Source organism: Hordeum vulgare, chromosome 2H (assembly GCF_904849725.1).
Source record: "Hordeum vulgare subsp. vulgare chromosome 2H, MorexV3_pseudomolecules_assembly, whole genome shotgun sequence".
Lineage (NCBI taxonomy): Eukaryota > Viridiplantae > Streptophyta > Magnoliopsida > Poales > Poaceae > Hordeum > Hordeum vulgare.
The window spans coordinates 610,867,816-610,892,630 of record NC_058519.1 but is presented as its reverse complement, the minus strand read 5'-3'; the positions used below and the strand labels follow the sequence as shown (position 1 = coordinate 610,892,630).

The 24,815-nt window shown below is 44.2% G+C and overlaps 3 protein-coding genes across 3 annotated transcripts; 2 read left to right on the top strand and 1 right to left on the bottom strand.

The window, feature by feature from the left end:
* Nucleotides 1-1,011: 1,011 nt before the first annotated feature.
* LOC123427786 (signal recognition particle 14 kDa protein) lies at nucleotides 1,012-4,531 on the top strand. The gene is made up of 4 exons (XM_045111902.1): nucleotides 1,012-1,196; nucleotides 1,466-1,559; nucleotides 1,653-1,762; nucleotides 4,021-4,531. The coding sequence occupies exons 1-4, from the start codon at nucleotides 1,194-1,196 to the stop codon at nucleotides 4,204-4,206; spliced, it is 393 nt and encodes a 130-aa protein (XP_044967837.1). The 5' UTR covers nucleotides 1,012-1,193; the 3' UTR covers nucleotides 4,207-4,531.
* A 285-nt stretch (nucleotides 4,532-4,816) lies between these two features.
* On the top strand, nucleotides 4,817-8,117 carry LOC123427785 (aminomethyltransferase, mitochondrial). The gene is made up of 3 exons (XM_045111901.1): nucleotides 4,817-5,581; nucleotides 6,767-6,885; nucleotides 7,368-8,117. The coding sequence occupies exons 1-3, from the start codon at nucleotides 5,006-5,008 to the stop codon at nucleotides 7,912-7,914; spliced, it is 1,242 nt and encodes a 413-aa protein (XP_044967836.1). The 5' UTR covers nucleotides 4,817-5,005; the 3' UTR covers nucleotides 7,915-8,117.
* A 5,037-nt stretch (nucleotides 8,118-13,154) lies between these two features.
* Nucleotides 13,155-15,335, bottom strand: LOC123430782 (polyphenol oxidase I, chloroplastic-like). The gene is made up of 3 exons (XM_045114621.1): nucleotides 14,682-15,335; nucleotides 14,324-14,585; nucleotides 13,155-14,201 (listed from the first exon to the last, which is right to left on the bottom strand). Exons 1-3 carry the CDS (start codon nucleotides 15,269-15,271, stop codon nucleotides 13,326-13,328), a joined length of 1,728 nt encoding a protein of 575 aa, XP_044970556.1. The 5' UTR covers nucleotides 15,272-15,335; the 3' UTR covers nucleotides 13,155-13,325.
* Nucleotides 15,336-24,815: the final 9,480 nt, after the last annotated feature.

Genomic DNA, 24,815 nt, shown 5'->3' with positions numbered 1-24,815 from the left:
CAATAGGGAAGGATACATTTAAAGCTTTGCAGATCATATGCCTGGATGATAGTAAGGAGGATAGCTGGCTCTACATTGTGTAAATTGGTGTGTATCCATGGAAGTAGGAAGTATGCATTCCATGCCCTTAATGCATGGATGAATAAGTTAGAAGGAAAACACATTGTACTTTTGGTGATTTATGGTGTATCAAAGTCCTCAACTTCATACAATTATTCTACTGTATTTTCGTTGGTGATTTTGTTGTTCCCACACTTTGTTTGACTCTTTATGTTGTTTGAAATAGACTGATATATTTGATGTTTACATGTTTAGCACTTATTGGTAAGTTTTTTTTACTCTTGGTCGGTCTCAATCTCTCCATTGTTTGATTGCTTTCCTTTGAACCTCTTGACCATCTTAAATTACATAATATATGAGATAATGTGCATATGATATGGTGAACAACTATTGTGATCATTTATATGTTATCGAAATTTGGATTTTTGAGAGTTCATATATGTGCATGAGCCTTGGATAGCGCGCGCTGGTAGGGGTTGTGTTTGATACTGATTCCTATGCCCCATAATATCACGAGATAAATACATATTTTATTGTTTAATAAAAGGATAAGTCATCAAGATTTAAACTCAACGAGTAAATGGATGCACTCCAAAATCATTCCACATGCATGATTGTAAATATCGTAGATTAAAACTGTCAGATTTAGGAATTCATTTTTTGAATTCTAACAAGACGTGCATTTTTTTGAATTCTAATGATACGTGCATTGCACGCACGCTTACTAACTGATGAATGAAGAAATTCATTCGATTACACGTGCGTTGCACATGCACTGTTACTAGTCGTAAGAAATGGATTTTGGAGACAGTGTCATGCTTTATCCCGTTCATCGTAAGGAACCCAAATCACGGCGTCTCTGCCCAAGTTGGGAGTCACCGTTCCGTCCTCCAGTCCAAGGCTGCCTCCACAAGTTCACAGCCCCTGCCTGCCGTCCCACCCGCCCACCTTATCCGTCAGATCTCTTCCGTCCCGTGATCTCCCCCGTCCGTCTTCCCACAACACCCCACCCTCCTCCCCCCTCCACGACCCGAACCCCAGCGGCGGAGTCGACGAAGAGGAGGAGAGCAAGGCTCGACGGACGAGGGCAAGACCTCCGCTCTCCCGGCGATCGCGCGACCACCCTCCTCAAGATGGTAATCTCCTGCCCGATGCTCCACTCGGTCCACTGTTTTTCTCCGACCCGCGCCGTGTTTCATGCCCATCCCGCCGAGAATCGCGATCTGGCGCGAACAACTAGATCTCCCGGTGTTTTTGCCCTAGAATTTGGAGCCGATTAGGCCGCTTCTAGTGCTTCCCGGCGCCGCGTAGTTCAGATCGATGGTAGAAAACGGGGCACAAATCTCCGCCCTGCTGCCCCGAACTGATTCTGACCATGTTTACCCGCATTGCGTGGTCCGTGCAGGTGCTGATGCAGGCAGATCCGTTCCTGAGCGAGCTGACCAACATGTACGAGCGGACCACGGAGAAGGGCTCCGTCTGGGTCACCATGAAGCGATGTGAGTTGGTCCCTTCACCGCTGCTTCGTGCGGTGGGTTGTAGGTTTGATGGGTTCGAAAAGTCTGATGTGATGAGCTGTTCGATGTGTGCAGCCTCGATGAAGTGCAAGGCTAGGTTGAAGAAGATGGCGGACAAGGGGGAGCTGGTGGAGTACCGGTGCCTGGTCCGTGCCTCCGATGGCAAGAGGAACATCTCCACCTCGGTATTGTTCACTATCTTTCTGCTGCTGATTCGGCATTATGGCTGTTGGATGTGTTTTGCATTGATTTTGTGCCTGATGGTAATCTGGCCGCTGTTAGTTATTGTCATTGGCCCATATCGATCTATGAATCATAGATCAGACATTTGCATATTTCCTCCGGATATTTACCATATTAAGTGAAACAACTCGGGTTTGCACACATGCTGATAGAATGTTTGTTGGTTGTTGCTTCCAATTGAGGATGGTTTGTTGGTATTGAGAAATTATTAGGTAGGTAAATCAACCCAGTGACCTGAATATGTAGAGAGGATACACTGTACATATGATCATTGTGTCATATCGCGACCATCCTAGTGCCGGGGGATATGCAGTAACTTTGAGTAGCATAATGACAAGTATACAGTTAGGAATGAAGCACTTACGTTTGGTACATTTTGACCATGGTGGTGCAAGTCTTTTATGCAGTAATCTCTCATATTGCGACAGCTGTATAGGCAAACTAATAGGGCAGTGGGAAGATGGGACCATCAGTAATGAGTTGTCCTGATTAGCAATCTTATTACTGAATGGGACAGAGTTAGAACTTACCAGTGTTAAGATGGTTCAACAATTGGTGCAAATTTGAAGGATGGGACAGATTTTCTTGCTCTTGGCAAGTTCTGCATGAACCAGTGAGGATCCGCATTAATTTTTTCATCTTACATCAGTTGGACACCATTTTATAAAAGTCTATACAGTTTATTTCCACTTTGCAAATGCCTAAGCTATATTTTCCCAATGATCATGTCATAACACCTCATGATTTCACCTTATCTTACTTTTGTGAAAGGCATGTTTGTTGGTTGTTGCTTCCAATTGAGGATGGTTTGTTGGTATTGAGAAATTATTAGGTAGGTAAATCAAGGCAGTGACCTGAATATGTACAGAGGATACACTGTACGTATGATTATTGTGTAGCCTGATGACAAGTATAAAAGTTAGGAATGAAGCACTTAACTCTGGTACATTTTGGCCATACTAGTGCAATTCTTTTATGTAGTAGTCTCTCATATCGATACAGCTGTAGGCAAACTAATAGGGCAGGGGGAAGAGGGGCACATCACTAAGGAGATGTCTTCAGTAGCAAGCTTATCACTGACTGGGAAAGAGTTAGAACTTAGAAGAGTTAAGATAGTTCAGCAACTACACAAATTTGAATGATGGGACTCATTGTCTTGCTCTTGCCTAGTTCCAATTGATGAACCAGTGAGGACTCACATTAATTGGTTCATCTTACTTCAGGCGAACACCTTTTAACAAAGTGTAATACAATTGAGTTCCACTTCGCAAACACCTAAATGATATTTTCCCAATGATCATGTCGTAGCACCTCATTATATCACCTTAACTTGGCTTCTGTAAAAGCCCTTATTAAGGAGCGTTTTACCAATGACAAGGCTATGCATCGATGGGAACCCACACATTTTTCTTGTCACGCATTTAAGCTTTCCCCATGAAACAATTGAATACGTTCATCTTTTTCCTCAAGACACTGTTGCTGGTCATCTGTGCAACATGCCTTGGTAATGAAATCATGGTCCATCTAAAAAGGGGATTTGACAAGTTAAGACTCCCAACTCCCATGACCTAAGTTTTACTAAACAGTTCTACTTCTCTTCTTCATCTTGATGGTTGAAGTGGACAAGTGGTGATGTAGGGTACCCCTCATTTATGGTTACAAACTGTTGAGTATCTGTTATCTTATCTTTCTTTCATTTTCTTTTAGAAGGAGGTTAATTGTTAACAAAATTAGTAGTCTGTTGTCAATTTGGAAACATGCCTGCCCATTTTGTATCCGGATAACACTAAACAAGTTACACATGGCATAGTATCTGTTCGTCTCTGTGCATATCTATTTGTCCCCAGCAATATTAAATTTCTCCAAGTCCCCTAACTAGGGCATTTTTTCACCAATTTTTTTAGCCTTAGGGTTATGTGTACTTAGAGCTTAGGGTAAATGTTTCTACTAATTACTGACATTTTGGCAGTACTATGAACTTCTGAAGTGTCATCAGAGGACTGTCATCTTCGTTATTGTTTTTGTTTTGAGGAAATAAATGCACAGCTAATTGGATTCATGAGGACTGATGACGTATTTTATTTAACTGCTGGCATAAACACATATCTTACGATTTCGAAATATTTGATTATTCTCCTGGCACCACCTTTCCGTTTCTGGACCAATCAGTGAACCTTACTGTCCTTCCCATGCCTTTCAGCTGTCTGCAAAGGAATATCTGAAATTCCAAGCTTCATACTCCCTGGTTCTTAAAGCCCACATGCATGCTTTGAAGAAGAGGGAGAGGAAGGACAGGAAGAAGACGGTGGAGGCAGAGAAGATACCTGAGAAGGAACCGAAGAAGCAGAAGAAATCATCTTCAAAAAAATCCGCAGGGTCCAAGTAGCGAGGTACTTGCAGAATTTTACCGATACCTTTTTCGCCCACATGTGCGGTCAAGACGTTGTCATCCATTTTACCCTTAAATTCATGTCCGCGAGATGAAGCCTGTGAATACCTATATAGAGATGCGTCGTCGCCTGACATTTTTTGAAGTAGCGTTTTGATCTGGTTGTAAGCCTCTTCCGGATTGGCATGGGCATGCTTTCTTGAACTGCTAGATCTTCTGACCACCAAAGTCTAGTTCAGTTTGGAATGGTTCGTCGGTTTGGTGGTCTTAGGCCTGTGATGATATGAATGAAGAATCTGTAACTTGATTGTTGGAAAGGCAATGCTGGTGTGCTTTTGTTTCGCGATCCAATGCCAAGTGGTTGCCAGAATGTTGTTATCTGTGCGTTGGTATGTTGCATCCCCTCAAACCGATTTTTTGCCGTTTAGATCTGTGTGAACTTGGAACAAGTTTTACCGTTCGTACGCAAGAATCTGTCTTTTTTTAGACCAGCAGCACAAGAATCTTTGCACACGGCTGGGCGGTGAGGGAGAGCCGTCGCCATCCACCACCAAAGCCAGACAAAAACCCAACAAAAACTAATCCGAAAGCCAACAAGGCGAGCACTGATCGCTCACTGATCCATCATCACCAAACCCCCTCCGAGCTGAGCTCGCGCCGAGCTCTTTGCCTGGCACCACCCACTCCCGATCGCCTCCCCCGTCGCCACCCACCACCACCACCCCTCAAAATCTCATCTATTGTTTCCCCATCCCACTCTCCCACCACTCCCCCCTCCCAGCCCCACCCCGCCACCATGAGAGGCCTCCTCGCGTGCGCCACTCTGGCCCGCCGCGCCGCCGCCGCCTCCTCCACGGCGTCCTCCACCGCCGCGCGCCGCCACCTGGCCGGCGCGGCGGAGGTGGCCGAGGCGGAGCTCAAGAAGACGGCGCTGTACGACTTCCACGTGGCGCACGGGGGCAAGATGGTACCCTTCGCCGGCTGGAGCATGCCCATCCAGTACAAGGACACCATCATGGACTCCACCCTCAACTGCCGCGCCAACGGCAGCCTCTTCGACGTCTCCCACATGTGCGGCCTCAGCCTGCAGGGCCGCCAGGCCATCCCCTTCCTCGAGTCCCTCGTCGTCGCCGACGTCGCCGCCCTCAAGGACGGCACCGGCTCCCTCACCGTCTTCACCAACGACAAGGGCGGCGCCATCGACGACTCCGTCGTCACCAAGGTCAACGACCACCACGTCTACCTCGTCGTCAACGCCGGCTGCCGGGACAAGGACCTCGCCCACATCGGCGCCCACATGGAGGCGTTCCAGAAGAAGGGTGGCGACGTCAAGTGGCACGTCCACGACGAGCGCTCCCTCCTCGCCCTGCAGGTCAGCTGCCGCTTCCTTCCCTTGCCTGCCATCTTCATCTTGATTGGTTCTCCTGCTTTTTTTGTTAATAGTGATTGATTCCTGCAACGGGCTGAAGATTCCCATGGTTGGATACATGTATTTATTTCTAGGATTAGGGAATGCAGTATACTTGGAGGAGCCACAAGGGTACTACCATAAATAAATGGCCCATTTCTGTCAGGAAACATTTTGGGATGTACATTATGATGGTGTGTTAACACATTGCCATTCGGTTGAGTTCATTATTTGTGAAATTGAGTTTCAGTGTGATTAGTTCAGAATAACATTTAGCTTTACTTGGGAAAAGGCATTAATAGTATCATTGGTGATGTTAGTTTATCGTTTGTTGTTGATCTTGTATAGACCAAGAGCTCAGCCAGTATGGCAGAATTTTCTTTTGATGGCGTGCAGATGGCAAAATCCAGGGATTTTTTATATGTCTTGCTGCTTGGTAAGATTTCTTGATTGGCAGTTCTGGTGCCTGCTTGCTTGGTCAGGTTTTGATCTCTTAGTTCTTACAAGATGCATCGCACTATCTGAATTCTGAGGTAGTAGCTGAGCATGTTTGCGTGTCTTTTTCTCAGTTGGTGGACTCTGGAGCTAAAGTTTCTCATGTGGTTTTGCTTTGGTGTAATCCAGTGGTTCCTATTGGATTGTGACAGCAGACATTTCTCCTAATAGGAAAGGCAGTTGCTCCTGCCAGCTTTCTCAAGAAGATTTTTTGGTCACAGAAAAAATACTCCGAGGTCCTGTGAAATTAGGAAAGCAATGCATAACAACCCATTTCAAGTTTCAGCAAGAGGAGGATAAATGTTTGCACATCTATTCATAAAACAAAGTGGCCTTCACAAGTAGGATTTTCATTCTAGATTGCGGGAGAAGTGATCTTTCTATTCTGAACTTCCTCCTTGGCACTATTTATGTGGTTTTGTCGAAGTAATAAAATTTCACTTTAATGGAACTTATGTATATTTGATATATTTCAGATGATATAAATTTTGTTGTGTGGATATTGATATATTTTTCTAGAAATTCGGTCAAACATGCACTTGTTTGACTCTTGAAAAAACAAATACATCTTATATAAAGGAACGGAGGGAGTATGTACTATTTCCCGATTTTACAGGAAGACATCATTGTAACTCTGTTCCTTGACATGATCAGGGTCCTCTTGCTGCACCAACTCTCCAGTTGCTGACAAAGGAAGATTTGAGCAAAATGTACTTCAGTGACTTCAAGATGATTGACATCAATGGATCTGCTTGCTTCCTCACCAGAACTGGGTATGATCCTTTTTGTCCATTACTTCCAATTCCCATATTATGACTCTGCTCCTTTCTTTAATACCAGGACAATTTGTTGAGTGCATCAGTACTAACTTTTACATTGACCAACCATCACTTGTCCATCATAATTCATAAATACCGAAATCACTTTACTGTTCTATGTGGCATGCCAAAGTGGGTCTATGAGATGTTATTTAGCGACTAGTGCTTAAAAGCAATTGATAAAGTGCCATTTTAATTTTGTTTTCCAAAATTCTGTACTAAAGCTTCTTTCATCAGTTTTTGATGTGTCCATACTCCATACACACGATTTTGGCACAAACATCAACATCCATTTCCTTATTTTCTATAGCTTTCTGATTCATATATTTTGTTTTAGTTTAAACTATAGTATTTGTTTTAATAATTATTATTTATATAATGTTTAAACTATAGTTTTGAACAATTTGTTTCTGTCTCTGAAACTTTCCTTATTTCAGCTACACCGGCGAAGATGGATTTGAAATCTCCGTGCCGTCAGAGAACGCGGTCGATCTCGCAAAGGCCCTCCTGGAGAAGTCCGAGGGCAAGGTGAGGCTGACCGGCCTGGGCGCCCGTGACAGTCTCCGGCTGGAGGCGGGCCTCTGCCTGTACGGCAACGACATGGAGCAGCACATCACGCCAGTGGAGGCGGGGCTGTCGTGGGCGATCGGCAAGCGGAGGAGGGCGGAGGGCGGGTTCCTGGGCGCGGAGGTGATCCTGAAGCAGCTCAAGGAAGGCCCCAAGATCCGGCGCGTGGGCATCTTCTCGCAGGGGCCGCCCCCGCGGAGCCACAGCGAGATCGTGAGCGGCGCCGGGGAGAACATCGGCGAGGTGACGAGCGGCGGGTTCAGCCCGTGCCTGAAGAAGAACATCGCCATGGGGTACGTGAAGAACGGGCTGCACAAGGCCGGCACGGAGTTCAAGGTGGTCGTCCGCGGCAAGCAGTACGACGCGGTCGTCACCAAGATGCCCTTCGTGCCCACCAAGTACTACAAGGCCCCGTAGAGGCTGTGCGTACAGAAGGAAAAAACAATGGACGGATGCTCCTGCTTGGACTGCAATTTTCTCTCGCGACGCCGCCATGGCGGCTTGTTCGTCATGGTAGGCTGCTGCGTCTGTAACCTCTGTCGGGCTTCCTCTTACAGCTTGACATTTCTCCTCTACGCTTCTGATAATAATAATAATATATGCCAGTGCGTTGTTTGCTATCCCAGGAGAGATCGTGATGCTGCAGATGATGCTTTGTTTATGTGTAAAGTGGTAGGTAAAATCAAAGTTGACACTGGGAAATTGTATTGGCTCCGGATGGAAGTTGTCAGATGATCGAAGTTGTCAACTGTTGAGCACGAAAGAAAAGGAAAGGAAAAGCATGGAGGAATTCACCGCCGGAGGGAATATCCTATTTGCCGCTCGAAGCGTCAAGCAGTCGGGGCTTCGCACAGGACAGAGGTGCCCGGCCCATATAACTGCTCCAGCTTTCCGGTTTTGGGAACCTTCCAGAGGTTCCGGATGGTTTTTTCGGTTTTAGTTAACTTCTAGAAGGTTCCCTGAACCACTTTTTCTTTTTTCATTTCTGTTTTAAAAAATGTTCTTCAAATTCAAAAAATGTTCTTGTTTAAAAAAAATATATTCTGGATTTTCAGAAAGTGATCTTGTTTTTTTTTACAAAATCTGGGTTTTCGAAAAATGTTCCGGAATTTGAATTAATGTTCTGGAATTTGGAAAAAATATTTTGGAATTTTAAAAAATGTTTCAGAATTTGTAAAAATGTTCTAGAATTTGAAACGAATGTTCCGGAATTTGAAGAAATGTTCCAGAATTTTCATAAAAATATTTCGGATTTTCAAAACAATGTTCCCAAATTAGAAAAATGTTCATAGTTTTATAATTTTGTTCACAATTTGAAAAATGTTCACAATTATATAATCTTGTTCATGAATTTTAAATTTGTTCACAATTTGAAAATTGGTCACGATTTTAAAATTTTGTCACAATTTGGAATTTTATCCATGAATTTGAAATTTGTTATTGTTTCAATATTTGTTCACAATTCAAAAAATATTTGCGGTCTAAAAAATTGTTCACAATTTTAAAAATGTTCGCATATTTTTAGTTTTGTTCATGTTTCAAAATTAGTTCATAAATGTTCAAAAAATGATCTGGATTTCCAAAAATTGTTCATATTTTAAAATATGTTCGGAAATTTAAAAATTGTTCTGGATTTTGTTCACATTTTCAAAAATTGTCCAACTTTTCCAAATTTTGTTCACGTTTTGAAAAATTGTTCACCACTTCAAAAAATGTCCTCGGTTTTTCTAAATTAGTCCAAGAATTCAATAAAATATTTGTATTCTATAAAATGTTTTATAAAATAGTTTTTGAAAATTGCATGAACTGTTTTTTTCTATGCTTCAAACGTTTTCTTAAATCTCCAATGTGTTTTCTTTTAAAAATGTTCCAACTTCGTTCATATTTTCAAAAAATGTTCTTCAAATTCGAAAAATGTTTTTCTTAAATACGAAAAGAAAAGTAAAAAATAAAGAAAAACAAACCAAAAAAGAAAGAAGAAAGGAAATATACAGAAAAGAAACACCCCCCTAAAAAAACTTCTGGATTTGTTTGAAAAAAAAGCTTTGCCGTCCCAGTTGGGGCGAGCCCCTGTGTGTTGCAGCCCTTGCCTGCCGCAACGAGCGGCAGGTACGAGCTCCCGACCGGAGGCAAAGGGCTAGTTTTTTTATAGCTTTTCTAAGCTTTTAGAACAAATTGTCCCCTACCCGACTAATTCTATAAAGGAAAATGATGCTAATCATCCGGCGGAACGGACATTTTCCATCTGCTTCTTCGTGTGCACGACACGTGTCCCGTGCGCTGGGTCAAACAAAGCGGAGGCCGCAACTCTGAAGTCGATGGCGGGTGGTGCGGGTAAGAATCTGGATTGCAGCGTCGTTATTTTCTTTTTTCTGAAACATTACATGTGTTGCAAAACTTATTTCCGCAACAACACATGTGTTGCAAAAGAGAAAAAATTGGAAAAAAAAATCTGCAATATGACTTTTTATTGCAAAAAAATTGTCTACTGTTGCAGAAAAAAAATCTACAACAAACACTCGGTTGCAATAAATTTTTTGCAACAAGTAAATTATTTCTAAAACTCGACCGTTGTTTCAGGAATTAATGAGTGCAAAATTTATTTCTCGCAACAAAGCGAAAGTTTATGCAACTCGGCCGTCGTTTCAGGAATGAAAGTTTCTGTAACTCGGCCGTCGTTTCAGGAATTATATGGTGTCCGGCTGAAGCGGATCGGACGGCTGCGCGCGCGTAGATCGGGACGACTGCGCGTACATCGAACGGACCTCCAGGTGACGGATGTTTACTAAACATCCGTACATCCGTCGATAGATGCGTAGCAGCCCCCTTCTATAAACCCAACTAAAAATATGTGTCTAGAAGCCTAATAATCAAGACTTAATTAATAGGCTTCTAAAAATATATATTTGATTGGATTTCTAGAATAAATTGAATAAAGGACAACTTATTTCAGCCTATTCTAGAAGTTACAAAAAGAAAACTGATCCTAAACGAGTGGAGCCCTCAGAATTGAATCTGTTCTGGCAAACTAAATTTGTTTCATGAGCTAGTATTGTTCACTAGCCAGCACGTATTCCTTGAGTAAATTCATATTTCCTTCATCAACTTGCTGGCGCGTACCACGTTAGATGATGCACATGAAAAATGCTCTAATACGCCCCACACCCCCAAGTACACGTATACGCAACACATATGGTCCTGGATATGGTAGGGTCCAGGGCTTTTTGTAAAACACCCCCTCAAAATCTTCGTAACCCTGGCATGCGTCAGTCCTTGTGTCTGTACAAAAGGACGAAATGGCTTCCCTAAAAGGGGAAATATCAAGTGATACCAAATATCACATAATACCATGTTTTGAAACTTAAATATTTGTGTTTCATTTTTTTTGAAAAGTCTTCCGCGTGTTCAAAAGACATATGTCTACAAACCCTTAAAAAATTCAGATCCCAAATCGAAACACACATTGAGAAATAAAAAAGACAAATTCTGCATGAATAGTGTCACAAAAGAAGAAAAGCAAATATGACACCATTTACATGTAGATTTGTCTTTTTTGTTTCTCCATGTATATTTCGAATTTGGATTTGATTTTTTTAGGGATGGTAGACAAATCATAGATGCCTTGTGAACATCTACATTTTTTCAATTTTTTTGGAACATGAATTTTGAGTTTTGAAATGTGGTATCATGTGATGCTTGGTATCACACGATATCTTCCCTTCCCCCAAATCCCCATTGTCTTCCTCCGAAGCCTCTCCAAATCCATAACCCCAACGACGATGGAAATCACGATGGTGTTGGTCGAGATGCTGGTGTAGGTGGCGGAAGGCGATGAGGAGAAGTTGGTCGGCCTCCGCGAGATCTGTAGATGGTTTTCGAACTTGGTGAAGCGCTACGAGGAATAGGTGGGCATTACTATGGCGGCCACAAAGGAGGAGAGGATCCCGATGAATGGAGACATGACAATTCTGATCTGGATTATTATTTGGGAAAATATTGGAGGCGAAAGTGAGGGAATTCGGTTCAAAGATTGGATTGGGCCATGAAATGGTCTCGCCTCTGAATCTACCGGTTCAGGCGAAGGAGGCGATGGCAGTGGTCATGGCAATGCCGGTGCCAGGCAATCAAGTGATGCCCATAGTGCTAGATGACGATGAACTGGTGCCACCGAGAAGGAGGAGGGTGCAGGCAAGGGACGTGCATCTGCCTTGCTGCTCACCCATCTTTACCGACCGCTCTCCGAGGATTCTAGCCCTCGGTCGCTCTGTCGGCGAGGAGTGGGGCCACTCTGGCCGGTAGCCGGCTCAGGTATTCTGAGATCTTCTTCTCCCATCGATTTTTTTTACAACGCCTTATAGGAATGTTATTTCAGACCGAATTTTTGTACGCACTTAGAACTTTTGTGAATGTTGTTCACAAAAACAATTCATAATTTATTTAATTTTTACGAATTATTTTTGGTTTTACTGTTCACTGGACTCAAATGAGAGGTGGGATTTCAATACACACATATATACAACTGAAGTGGACCTCAACCTACGTGAATCTTAAGGTTTGTGTGGTGGATTTTGCACCGATAGGTACCACCACTATTAGAAACCTCTTCTCGTTTGTATGGCACGGCCCATTTTTCAAATTATTTTTTCTTTCGTTTTTTCCTTCCTTTCCTTTTTCTTTTCTCTTTTTTATTCTTTAATTTTGGTTTTCACAAACATTTTTTTATTCATTGAATTCGAAATATGTTCATCAAACTCAAATTGTGTTCATTGGTTTTAGGAAATGTTCATTAAATTCAATTTCTATTAAATAAATAATGTTTGTTGATTTAAAAATGTTCATTAAATTCACATTTTTCATCCATTTAAATAAAAGTTGTTCTTGAATACATTTTTATTCATGAAGTTAATTTTTTCATCAAATTCAAAATTTATTCATCAAATAAAAAAGAGTGTATCATTATTAAAAAGGGCACACATTTTTTTCTTCATCAAAATGAAAAATGTTCATTATGATTCAAATACTTTAATTATTTTGCAAAGTACGAACATTTTTGGAATTCAGGAACTCTTTATGGATTCAATGAATATTTTTTAAATCCATAAATGTTTTTTGAAAGTCACACCCCTCCTTTATGGACACCAACGACCCAAAGCATCAACATCCGCCTCGTCTCTCCACCTACGACGTCCAAGTTAGCCATGTCGTCACCGACTCTGGCTTATTTTTGGTGAGTTAGCGCTCGTCGGGGCACGACCATCTCTGACTCAACGTCGTCTCTCCTCTCCTTCTCATATGTAAAATCGATTATCCAACTTTTGTTTTGAGGCATTGAGATTTAGCAAATCCAAAAAACTAATTAGTATGGTATCGCGCACATAATTAAATACATATGTAGAGTATAGGACAGACGCAGCGAGACCCATAATCCCATTTACTTTCTTTCTCAAAACAGAGAGTCATCCCGCTTTATGTATGAAGCAACAACCACAACAAGTGAACGATCAAGAAGGTGAGGTAACCTCGTAGAATGCGGATCTCAAGATAAGCGGAACACATAGAACATAAGCGACTATGCTATCGAAAGAATACATTGACAGAACATAATACAACGTCACACTACGTCCTAAACACCTAAGTTCCAGGACAACGTTCCACCATTTCCATTTACTTGAGCTGTTTTTATTTAGAATCACCATCATTTACATTACACATAGGACATACGCACGTACGTACGCGTGCTGCAATACAATACGAGGAGAGGTGCCATAGATTCCATACCACAGTGAACGCCGACGCTAGCGCAGATGGGTGCTTGCTTCGCCGGACAGTCACTTGAGGTAGCTGATGCTGACGCCGCCGACGGTGACCATCTCGCACCCGCACCTCGGCACCAGCGACACGACCACCGTCTTGTCGCCATCCGCGCCGATGTCGTCCATCAGGTCGCACACGCCGAACCTCGCCACCGTCTTCACCGGCCCGTTCCTCATCTCGTCTGACCGGGCCATGTGCGGCGTGTACGCGAAGCTCCCGGCGCAGTACCCCGTCGCCGTCGCCGGCGTGCCGCCCACTGCGCGTTCGGGCTCGTTCACCAGCACGTCGAACTTGACGAACTCGTTGAAATGGTCGGCGATCTGGATCCCCTCCACGACCAGCACCTCCTCCTCCTCGTCCTTCTCCCGGCGGCTCCTCGACACCCTGGGCCTCGTCACCGTCACCCGGATGGTCCTGTCCAGGGTGGCAGGGAGGGTACCGGTGGTGGCCGGCGCTGGCGTCCCGGCGGACGCCTTGGCTGGCCTGGCGTTGAGCCACGGCAGGCCGACGTCCTGGTACGTGTACCGCAGTGCGGCCGTATCGAGGCAGTCGCGGACGCGGACGCGCACGAGGCGGGCCTCCTCGTCGTAGAAGAGGAAGGCGGCGTCGAGCCAGTCGGGGTCGGTGAAGTCGGTGTTGCTCGGGCGGAGGCCGCGCCAGACATGCCAGAGGCGGTCTATGTTGCCGTGGTGCGCGAAGAAGATGGGGTCGCGCGCCGCCGAGTAGAAGTTGCCCATGTCCTCGCGGTTGGGCTGCGCCGGGTCGCCCGTCCAGCGGTGGACCGGGCCGTGCGGCACGTTCTCCACGGAGCCCGCACCTGTGTCCGGCTGGTCGCCGGCGCGGTACGGCTGCCCCAGGAACAGCTCCCTCTTCTTCGCGTCCGAAACCATCTGATGCGTACGAACATTTGTGTTATTTAATGACCACGCGGTTAGGTTAACAAGGAATATTTTTGAAGTTGCTAGTAATTTTTTGTGAGGGATTCTTGAGCTTGTTAATTAGTACTACTGGCCTGGCGGTACATGATCTTGAGGTTCTGGTCGATCAGCTGGTCTCTTGAGATATTGGCGTCGGTGTCGCTGTAGTCGAGGTCGAGCGGGAATGGCGGCTGGTGGGCGGGGTCACGCCTCTCGTTGTAGAGCGGCGACGACCCGTTGGCGTAGATCGCCGGCAGTGACATGCCGTCCGGCGCGTCCCAGTTCCAGAACGGCAGGGCGAAGGTGTCGTCGCCGATGAGCTTGCCGAGGATCCTCTCGTGAAAGTAGAGGTACAACCTGCACGTCCATTCAACAAAGGCACGCGGCTCGTTCAGGTTCTATGGCGCACAAAAAGGTGCGGCAGGAGGACCACTACCAGGCAGCAGCACCTACCTGTGCCATGGGAAGAAGAGCCAGCAGAAGTGTATCTGGATCTCCAGGTCCGGGAAGCCGACCTGGTCGAACACGGCGCCGCAGTAGGCGCAGTGCACGCGCCACTGCTGCTCGAAGCTGCGGGGGTCATCGGCGGGGAGCTGCTTCATGAGCGCCACGGCCCTCTCGTACTTGGCCAGGGACTCCGCGTCCACCAGGTGCGCCGCCGGACGCACGCGGAGCGGCGAGGAGGCGGGCGGCGGCCTGAAGTCGGTGATAATGGTGCCGTCGCGGTACGGCGGACAGCAGCTGGCGTCCGGCGGCGTGTTCGGGAGGTCGGGCGGGTTGCAGTTGAGGAAGTCGGGGGCCTGGATGGGCGCGGCGAGCGCGTCCCGCTGGGCGCCCAGCCCGGCCGCGGCGGCGCCGCCGAGGCCGAGAAGCACGTCACGCCGATCGACGCGGCGGCCGCCAGTTGCCTCGCATGAGAGACGGCGTGGCTGCCTCGCGTCCTTGCGGTGGTGGAGGGCACGGACAAGGTTGCGGCGCGCAAGGGTTTGGAGGCCGCATGGCATGCTAGGGGTGACACTCAGTATCATGCGAGTGCTCTCCATGCTGCCGCTGTTTGCTTTCTGGCTGCTGCCCGCATACGGATACACAGGATGCAGTGAACTTTGAGGCAACCGTCCCTATATGTAGTGCGGGTGCGTTTGGTGTATGGAGACGTCTACACCTTATAGAAAGAAAAAAATAGTAATTCAACAAACAGTTCAAAAATTCTAAAAATATTTTTGAAATAAACTTGACCTTCATTTGTATTTGTAAGAAAAATTTCACTAAAAGAAAAATCTCCTTTGACTTCTTTTCGAAAAAGATAAATCTTTGACCTAAATAGGGTGAACAGTGATCTATAATAGCAAATAAATTTTGTTTTTTTTGTTGTGAAGTCAACGTTGGTTTTGTTGTTTTGAAAATTTATATACTAACACAAAAGTAAGTCATTTCTTTTCTAAAAATAGTTCTTAACTATTTTGACTTCTGTTTTAATTATTAAAATAATAATCCCATATAGGGAGTATATAAAACCATAAACAAAAGTGTATTTTCCAGGTGACACGGTGATGTGCGGTAGCTGATTTTACCTACATCCATATGTGTTTCAGTTAGGTCTGATTGATAAAAGAACACATGTTAGAAATCAATATATGCATTTTGTTTGGTTGCGTGCATACACTCGAGCATGACTCGCGAAACGAAAGGCAAGAGGTCTTGTTGCCGATTTGTTTAGACGGAAACACAAGCCATGGTATTTGGTTGCATGCAACACAAATTTTATTTTTTGTGGGGAGCATGCAACACATGTTGCATGGTAATCTCCTCGTAAAGCTGGTGATGTTACCAGCACACCAACAAAAAGAACAAACCAAAGACAACCAAAGATAGGCAACATATAGGGACAAGTTAAACATAGTACGCCACTTACACAAGGAGTTTTCGATCAAATCGGTACAACATAGTCTTAAACAAACCAAACCAATACACATAACAAGGAGCCATCCTAGACGTTCACGACGAAAGCGTTGTCGTGCTTCCCGCACTTGATCACCACTTCAATGCATTCATCATTAAGACGATCACCTTCAGGGTGTTGGGAGTCAATAGTCTGAAGGTGACAATGTAGACGATCCCGACTTGGTGGACAACGACAATGGGGGCCCAACCCTGATCGAGGGTGACCCTACCATTTATCAGCCGAGGCAGTCATCCGTCATGCGCAGCCGGTGTTTGTCTTTAGCTTGAAATCCCGAGGCATGGTCAGGAAGCGCTTCGTGAAGTCTAGAGGCATACACAAGAACTCCAACTTCGGGGCAAGGATCACCTTGCACAAGTGAGTTGGGCTTGGCTGCTCATGGTAGTGCCCGTAGTTCTTCCGTTTTCCGTTGGGGGCTCCTCCAGCATGACACCATTGTCCAAGGGCGGCATCATTAGTAGGGGAAATCCTAGCAGTAGTGAGGGTTAAACTCCTAGCAGTAGCACGGGGACCCGCGCTATTGGTATGGTGCTACAACCAACTTCTAGCAGTAGCGCGGGCCTTGACCGCGCTATTGGTAATTAACATATCAGTAGCGCGGCTTCACAACCCCGCTACTGCTAACTATTAGCAGCACGGTTTTGTACCCCGCGCCACTACTAAGCGATCATATTTTTTTATATTGATGTTGTATTTACACACGGTTATACATATTAATATAGAACATTAATAATAATTGCGCAAGAAACAACATAGATTGAAGTGGATGGGTGCAAGTGACCAAGTTGAATCAGAGGAGAATACGAATCGTAACATCATATTCTTTTATAATTCAACTTGGTCTATTGCATCCATCTACTGTAATCTAATATATGTCATATAACAAATCATCATCGTCTTAAATAACGAGCTAGTTGTTATTATTCTAGTTGTTACCAAGTTATCACAAGTTAAATAACAAGCTACGAAGGTATCATAAGTTACCAACACTAACTACTGCTGTCTTAGGTAAAATAGCATAAAAACATGAACTCCTGCATCTCCCCATTGAAGAATACAGATCAACCTATCTCCAACTTGTGGGATGCGCAAGTATTCATCTTCAAGTGGTAGCATGGATGCTCTTATTGCGTTTGTCCATCCTTTGATTTCTAGACCTAATATATTTACTACAAATTTGATACAAAAAATCGTCTATTCTGTACAAGGAACCTACATTCTAGAAGCAAGTTCTACCAGTTAAAACAAATAAGAAGAGAGGTACAGGACGGGAGGCTACCTTCGGCGACGGAGGATGGACGAGACAGGGAAGGGTCACCGTGTGAGGAGGGACGGGAAGGGGGAGGGCAACTGCGTGGGGAAGGCGACCACGCGGGGGAGGGGGGATGCACGTGCGGGGCGGGCCGACACACGTGCAAGAGAGAGTGAAGAGGGAGAGAATGAGAGGGGCGTGCGGGAAAGAAGAAGCTAGGTAAGTGGATAAGGTACGACTTAGGAGTAGCGCGTGTTGGGGACAAACACTACTGCTAAGTTGGGAAAAGGAGATGTGGGCCTGAGCTAGCCACAGAAGCAGCGCTGGCCCATGACCAGCGCTGCTACTCTGGCTAGCACGTGTGCGTATGGTATGCCTCAAATATTAGTAGCCTTGGATAAGAGGAAACACATTACTGCTATAACTTACCCATAGCGCATGTTGTTGTCTAGTGCTACTACTAAGTAATAGTAGCGCCTCTGTTTTTCCATCGCTACTCGTAATATTCTACCTGTAAGCTTTTTTGCTAGTAGTGCGTCCTCCATGCCCTTCTCCAAGGATGGCACCACCTCCTTGACCTTCTTCAAGGCGGCACCACCACGTTGCCCTTCTTCAAGGCCGACATCACCTCCTTACACTCATTCTCTATCTCAATCTGCATTAAGAATGACACAAAGTTCAAAGGTTTCTCATCATTAAATCCTATGGTCCAACACCAGTACATTTACCCACCCAAAGGCCACCCAGTTACCCACCACCGCACTCAATTAAGCCTCTGTGTTGCTCACTATTACTCCTCTTTGACCTCTTCATCGCCATGAACTTCAACCCCGACCCCTTTCCGTGGGGCATTGGTTGGAGGGCATTCTTCTCGCACCAAGTTCAAGAACACCATGGAAGGGTGCTCGAACTTCACCAACATCGAAGACATGCACAAGGAGGAAGACGATGTGGTAAATAAGGCAACGACAGAGGAGTTACAAACACTGATTCCTAACCCAGTTAAAGGCGCTATGTTAGTGGACATACTGTGTTGGGCCATGGATCAAAGAAATGCACAAGGAGGCAACCGATGTGGTAAAGAAAGCGATGACAGAGGAGTTACAGACGCTGATTCCTGACTGAGTGAAAGACGCTATGTTAGTGTACATACCGCGTTGGGTCATGGATCAGGCCGACTCTAACGATGTTAGCCAGAGTGCAATGTAGGCCAATTACAGTGGGTACATGGCGCGTCAAGACCAGACGACCACCTCTATGTCGCCGAACGTCATCTTCCTGGAGCCCGAGGAAGAAGAAGAAGCTGTGGAGGTTAGGGCGCTAGAGCAAGGCGAACGTACCATGTCAATCGTTTTGGATGACGATGAGGGTGAGGAGACAGTGCATGCTACGGTCGAGCCAGAGAACAACTACAAGGCCAAGGCCCCCCATCGCTCCAAGCGCCTCGAGGGTCGTCGTGGCTAGGATTTACCGCTACTATGTAAGATTTACCCCGCATCCCCATTCCCCTTGTACCCAACCCCAATCGAACCCCTAAAATCGATTGGTAGTTTCTATTCATCACTCGATAAATCCTATGCCGATTTACCCGGATTCCCATGAAGATGTACTGATCAATCATATGTCTATTTACCCCGATTCCCCATTCCTCTAGAACGAGGATCGAATGAACAAACCAAATCTGAACGAGAGTCGAATACAAAAACCATAAGCGAGGAGGTGAAAATAGGGCTTACCGCTTTTGCCGAAGTGTTGCAGGTGATGTTGGTGATGCCGGTGATGGACGCCGGTGGTCACCTTGATGTCCTACGATCTGCTGATCGTTGCCGCCGATGTGAGAGTGGAAGAGTGGAGAGAGAGCGATAAGGGAAGATGAGGGTAATTGTGCCGGCGTTTCCGGAAACAATACGAAAAGTCTAGCAGGGCTCCTCGCGTGTAGCTGACACCGTCCACGTTCATTCGGTGGGCCTGGTTGTGAAAAAATTATCGATTCAGCAGTTTCCAGCGGACCTGGCCTCAAGGTGCTTTACGTTTCGTGCCATGCAGATCGAATAGTGAACACATGCAATCAAACGATCCGTTTTGTTTCCATGCGGTTATGATTGGGTTATATGCAGACAACCAAAAACGTCCTATATGTAAGTTGATTGGATGTGTAACTTGGACAAGTTAAATTTGTGAAAGGCGATCTAAAATAATATTTTCAGGTGACTAGCCATTTTGTTAGGTTGACTGTTCTCGACATGCTAGTGTGATGGTTATAAGTGCACCGATCAATGGTGAGCGTCAAAACTCAGATTTTTGTTCGTTGGAAAGTATGAACATGTATAACTTGAGGGAGAAAATAAGCTAGTGAAAATGGGGATCGATATGCAGCTGATTGAGTAGCTACCAGAGCGATTAGATCCCGTGACCACGGCGCTCAAGTGTCTCCCCTTTAAGGTTTTGTTGTTGAACATCATCATTGTTCTTGTGGTAATGTGGTGTCATGAAATATTTCATGCAAATATGGTTGTTGTTGTAGTTCACCAATCGTCGATGTAATTGCTTTAATTTTTTTCTCTCGTTTAAACATAGGTTTGATCTTATATGACTTTGTTGTTTGCCAATATTTTTTTCTTTGCGTATGTGCATCAATGTTGACGGTGTGAAAATAGTCTAGCCATGTAGGAACCGAGATACTCCCTCCGTTCCTAAATATAAATCTTTTTAAAGATTTTACTTGAACAATCTATACTTTAAAATATGTCTACGTACATCCATATGTAGTTCTCTAATGAAACCTTTTAAAAGACTTATATTTAAGAACGAAGGGAGTACATATTTATTGTGTTTGTATTCAGTTGATGCGTTATTTTAAGTAAACGAGACTCATCCTTTTTTTATTTTTTTTTAGAAAAAGAGGATGAACCCCGGCCTCTGCATCCGGGAGATGCATGCGGCCATTTTATTGATTATTTTCGAGGACCTTACAAAGCAGTACAACAATATGCCTGGATCCACCATCTTGGCAACATCTGCCGCTACTCCTATCCATATGATGAAGGGGTGCAAGTTGGACCAAATACCCAGACCTCTCACCTAAGCCTAACATCTAAAGCCGGAGACCCTGACCGAGCCACATACCAGGTCCGGGGTATAAACCGGTCCGACGCACTCACATGTGTCGTCGCCGCCATCTTCCACTGGTCCATCTTCAGATCAGATTGAGGTACCAGCCTTGGCAGGTGCCTCCGCCGTCGACGCCATCATGACGCCAAACGACGACCTCCACCTATGCGAGTCCATCTCCAAGCAGGACGGAGATCCATGCTAGGATAGGGTCGCACCACCGCTGTCGCCCACCACCCACAAGCGCCACCCAGCCCCAAGGTTTCAAAGCGGCGCCTTCAAGAAGGGAACAATGCTGTGAGCGCCGCCGCCGCCCAACAAAGTTAAGGCTTTCGCCCGGAAGACCTAGGGGAAGGGGAAGTGAGGGGATCAGTCCATACCGACGCCTCCAAAGAGGGGAACGGCGCCCTCAGGCGTCACCGTCGACGCGGCCGACCATGGCCGACCAGGGATTTCGCCCGAACTAGATCCCCACCACTAGCAGCACCCTTTACACCAAAAAAAAGCGAGTCAATGTGTGTTGTTTGCGGGAAGCGCCTGGAATGTTTGGCGTGAAGTTCACACATCGCTTAGCTACAACATGATTACACCCTCCATTACAAAACAGTTAAAATTTTAAGATGGTCTTAAGTAAGTTTAACTAATTTTTTATAAAAAAAAACTCAAAACTTCATTAGATCAATATGAAATATATTTTTAAATTATATACATTTGGTAATATAGATCCCGCGGAGTTTATAGAATTGATCAAACTTCAAATATTTGACTATTTTAAAAGCGTTCACATGCTACCACTGCCATGTGCTAAGGTGCATGCTGGCTACGATGCTACCTGATAACCCACAAGTATAGGAAATTGTTTGGAGTCTTTTTTGATAAGTAAAAGTGTCGAATATAATGATGAGCTAAAGGTAGAACAAATATTCCCACAAGTTTTATCGACCATCGATACAACTCTACGCACACTTAACGTTTGCTTTACCTAAAATAAGAATGAAACTAGAAGTACTTTGCAAGAAAATAAAGAGCAAGTAAATAAAACTTAGGGTGTGTTTAGTAGACAGCTTTTTGTGTAACTAAAAAAAGATTGTCCATATGCAATTGAATACAACATGATAGATACTTATCATGTGCAATGAGGGAGAGGCATACGCTAAGACTGGCCATAGTGGGGGTATCATAGCTAGTAACATAGTCTTGGGACTAGCAAACATGATGATGTGGCAAGTAATTAAAGAAGAGAGAGAGGATTAGAGTAACATTGGTAGATACCGTAACATGTTAAATGCTATACTACTATATGTCATGCATGTCAATAAATGAGATCACCTATGATACTAGTTTATGATACTATGCACTATGGAGGTAGTATCATACAATAGTAACATATGCATGATACTACTATATGTTACTCTCCACTATGAGCAGCCTAACACACTTTTTGTATTTGGATCAAATGCACTTATGATTGGACCTCTAGCAAGCATCCGCAACTACTAAAAATCATTAAGGTAAACCCAACCATAGCATTAAACATCATGTCTTCTTTACTCTCCTACGCACAACTCCCTTACTTGGGTGTAAGTTTCTATCATTCTCGCCGTCCACTATAAGCGAATCATGTATATATTGCAAACCCTCCAACGTGTATCCATCACGTGTGCGCCTTACGGAAGGCACCTCAGGAAAGAACCATATCAACACACAACTCATATCAATGACATCAAATCACAATTAAGCCGAAGGACAAAACATATCTATTTAAACATCATAGAATAGCCACATATCGTTGTGAATAGTATGTAGTGTTGAGCACCATGTTTAAGTAGAGAGTTACAACGGGAAAAAAAGTATTACACTGCTGCATAGAGGGGGAGAGAGTTGGCGTTGACGGCGGCAAGATTATTGATGCAGATCGCCATCACGCTCCTTGCCCAGGTGGCACTCCGGCGCCACCGGGAGAGAGGGAGAGAGAGCCCCCTCCTTATTATTGTTCCTTGGCCTCCCCCTAGATGGGAGGAGAGTTCCCCCTCTGGTCCATGGCCTCTATGGCGGAGGAGGGGCAGGAGCCCCTCCGAGATTGGATATCCCTCTCTGTTATCTTGTGTTTGGTGTTCCTGTTTTCTGGTCATTCACCTTTTCTAAATTCCCGGAGATCCGTAATTCCGATCAGGCTGAAATTTTTAGGGGATTTTTATCCATAAATTAGCTTTCTTGTGACCTAAAAAGAGCCCCAACCGACTTAAGGGGTGTCCACTAGACACCACCCCGTGTGAGGGGGCCCACGCCCGCCCTGGTGTCTAGTGGAGGCCGTGGGCCTCCATTTGCGTTGATTCCACCTCTTTCGCATCACATATATTCCAAAATAATTCTTCGTAATTTTGTATCGCGTTTGGATTTCATTTGATACAGGTATTCTGTAAAACAAAAAACATGCAACAAACAGAACTGACACTTGACACTGGATCAATATGTTAGTCCAGTAAATGATATAAAATGTTGCTAAAAATATGTGTAAGTTGTATAATATTGGAATGAAACAATAATAAATTATAGATACGACGAAGACGTATCAACATCCCCAAGCTTAATTCCTGCTAGTTTTTGAGTAGGTAAATGATAAAAGAGATAATTTTTAATGTGGAATGCTACCTAGCATAATCTTGATCATATATCTAATCATGACATGAATACTAAGATACAAGTGATTCAAGGCAATAGTCTATCATATGACAAAAAGACATCCATACTCAGATTAATAGCAAACAATCATGTCCTTTCAAAATAACAATGATAACGAAATCTATCCCTATAAAATCATATAGCTGTCATGCTTGGTCTTCCTAGCATAAGGTATAAATCATGAGAACCCCGATGTCAAATCAAGCAATTGGATCATAATTTTTAACGCGCTTCAACTTTTTATGACTTACTCAATACATGAGCGTAAACCATGGATATAGCATAAATGTGTAATAAAATATGATGGTAGGTTTCAAAGGGGTAAAAAGTGAAGAAGATAGTCTCGCATCAATTCGACGTATCAACGGGCTATGGAGATGCCCATCAATAGATATCGATACCAGGAGTAGGGATTGCCATGCAACGGATGTACTAAAGCTATAAGAGTATGAAAGCTCAATATGAAAACTAAGTGGATGTGCATCAAACTCTATAATGAAAAATTCTCACTAGTATATGAAAGTGACAACATATGAGACTCTCCATATGAAAAACATGGTGCTATTTTGAGACACATGTGTGGAATTAGCATGCCCGTTCTCTCTTTTCTCTCCTTTTTTTCTTCTTTTCTTTTTTCCCCTTTTTTCTTTCCTTTTTCTTTTTCTTTCTTTCACTTTTTTTCCGGAGTCTCATCTCGACTAGTGGGGGTATCATAGTCTCCATCATCCTTTCCTCATTGCAACAACGCTCTAATAATGAATAATGATGATCATCACACTTCTGTTTACATACAACTCAATATTACAACTCCATACCTATAACAAAGTATGACTCTATATGAATGCCTGTGGCAGTGTACGAGGATGTGCAATGATCTAGCATAGAATGAACATAAAAAATGGACAAGCCATGAAAATATCATGCTAGCTATCTCACGATCATACAAAGCAATATGACAATGAATGCTCAAGTCATCAAAATGGAAGCGGTGAAAGTTGCATGGAAATATATCTTGAAATGGCTATGGAAATGCCATAATAGGTAGATATGGTGGCTGTTTTGAGGAAGATATAATAAGACTTATGTGTGATAGAGTGTATCATATCACGGGGTTTGGATGCACCTGCGAAGTTTGCACCGACTCTCGAGGTGAGAAAGGGCAATACACGACACCATAGAGGCTAGCAAATTGCAGAAAGGTAAGAGTGAATATATCCATGGATTCACATTAGTCACAAAGAAATCACATACTTATTGCAAGATTTTATTAGCTCTCTTGAAGCAAAGCACTACTCGCATGCCCCTAGGGAGAAGGTTGAAAGGAGTTAACCATCGAGCGACTCCGATTATAACAACACAAAGGATTTCAATTAAGGATAAATTATGCTCGAACTTCATCAGATAACTAGAGACTATACATGCATGCTTCAGGAATCACAAACCTTAACATCAATATTCTTACTAATCCATAATCATCAACTAGTGCACCCACATATTACTATCTTAATGTCGCAAAACTATTCTAAGGAATCAAACATATCATACTGAGTGATCTACATGTTTTATGTAGGATTTTATGAAT

What these genes read in the sequence shown, in the direction of transcription:
- LOC123427786 (XM_045111902.1), top strand. An exon ending in CTGGGTCACCATGAAGCGAT is followed by an intron (nt 1,560 to 1,652) that starts GTGAGTTGGTCC and finishes CGATGTGTGCAG; the next exon opens with CCTCGATGAAGTGCAAGGCT. An exon ending in AGAGGAACATCTCCACCTCG is followed by an intron (nt 1,763 to 4,020) that starts GTATTGTTCACT and finishes CATGCCTTTCAG; the next exon opens with CTGTCTGCAAAGGAATATCT.
- LOC123427785 (XM_045111901.1), top strand. Translation starts at nt 5,006, where the DNA reads ATGAGAGGCCTCCTCGCGTGCGCCACTCTGGCCCGCCGCGCCGCCGCC. An exon ending in GCTCCCTCCTCGCCCTGCAG is followed by an intron (nt 5,582 to 6,766) that starts GTCAGCTGCCGC and finishes TGACATGATCAG; the next exon opens with GGTCCTCTTGCTGCACCAAC. An exon ending in TGCTTCCTCACCAGAACTGG is followed by an intron (nt 6,886 to 7,367) that starts GTATGATCCTTT and finishes TCCTTATTTCAG; the next exon opens with CTACACCGGCGAAGATGGAT.
- LOC123430782 (XM_045114621.1), bottom strand. Translation starts at nt 15,271, where the DNA reads ATGGAGAGCACTCGCATGATACTGAGTGTCACCCCTAGCATGCCATGC. An exon ending in CTCTTCTTCCCATGGCACAG is followed by an intron (nt 14,586 to 14,681) that starts GTAGGTGCTGCT and finishes ATGGACGTGCAG; the next exon opens with GTTGTACCTCTACTTTCACG. An exon ending in TCAAGATCATGTACCGCCAG is followed by an intron (nt 14,202 to 14,323) that starts GCCAGTAGTACT and finishes CGTACGCATCAG; the next exon opens with ATGGTTTCGGACGCGAAGAA.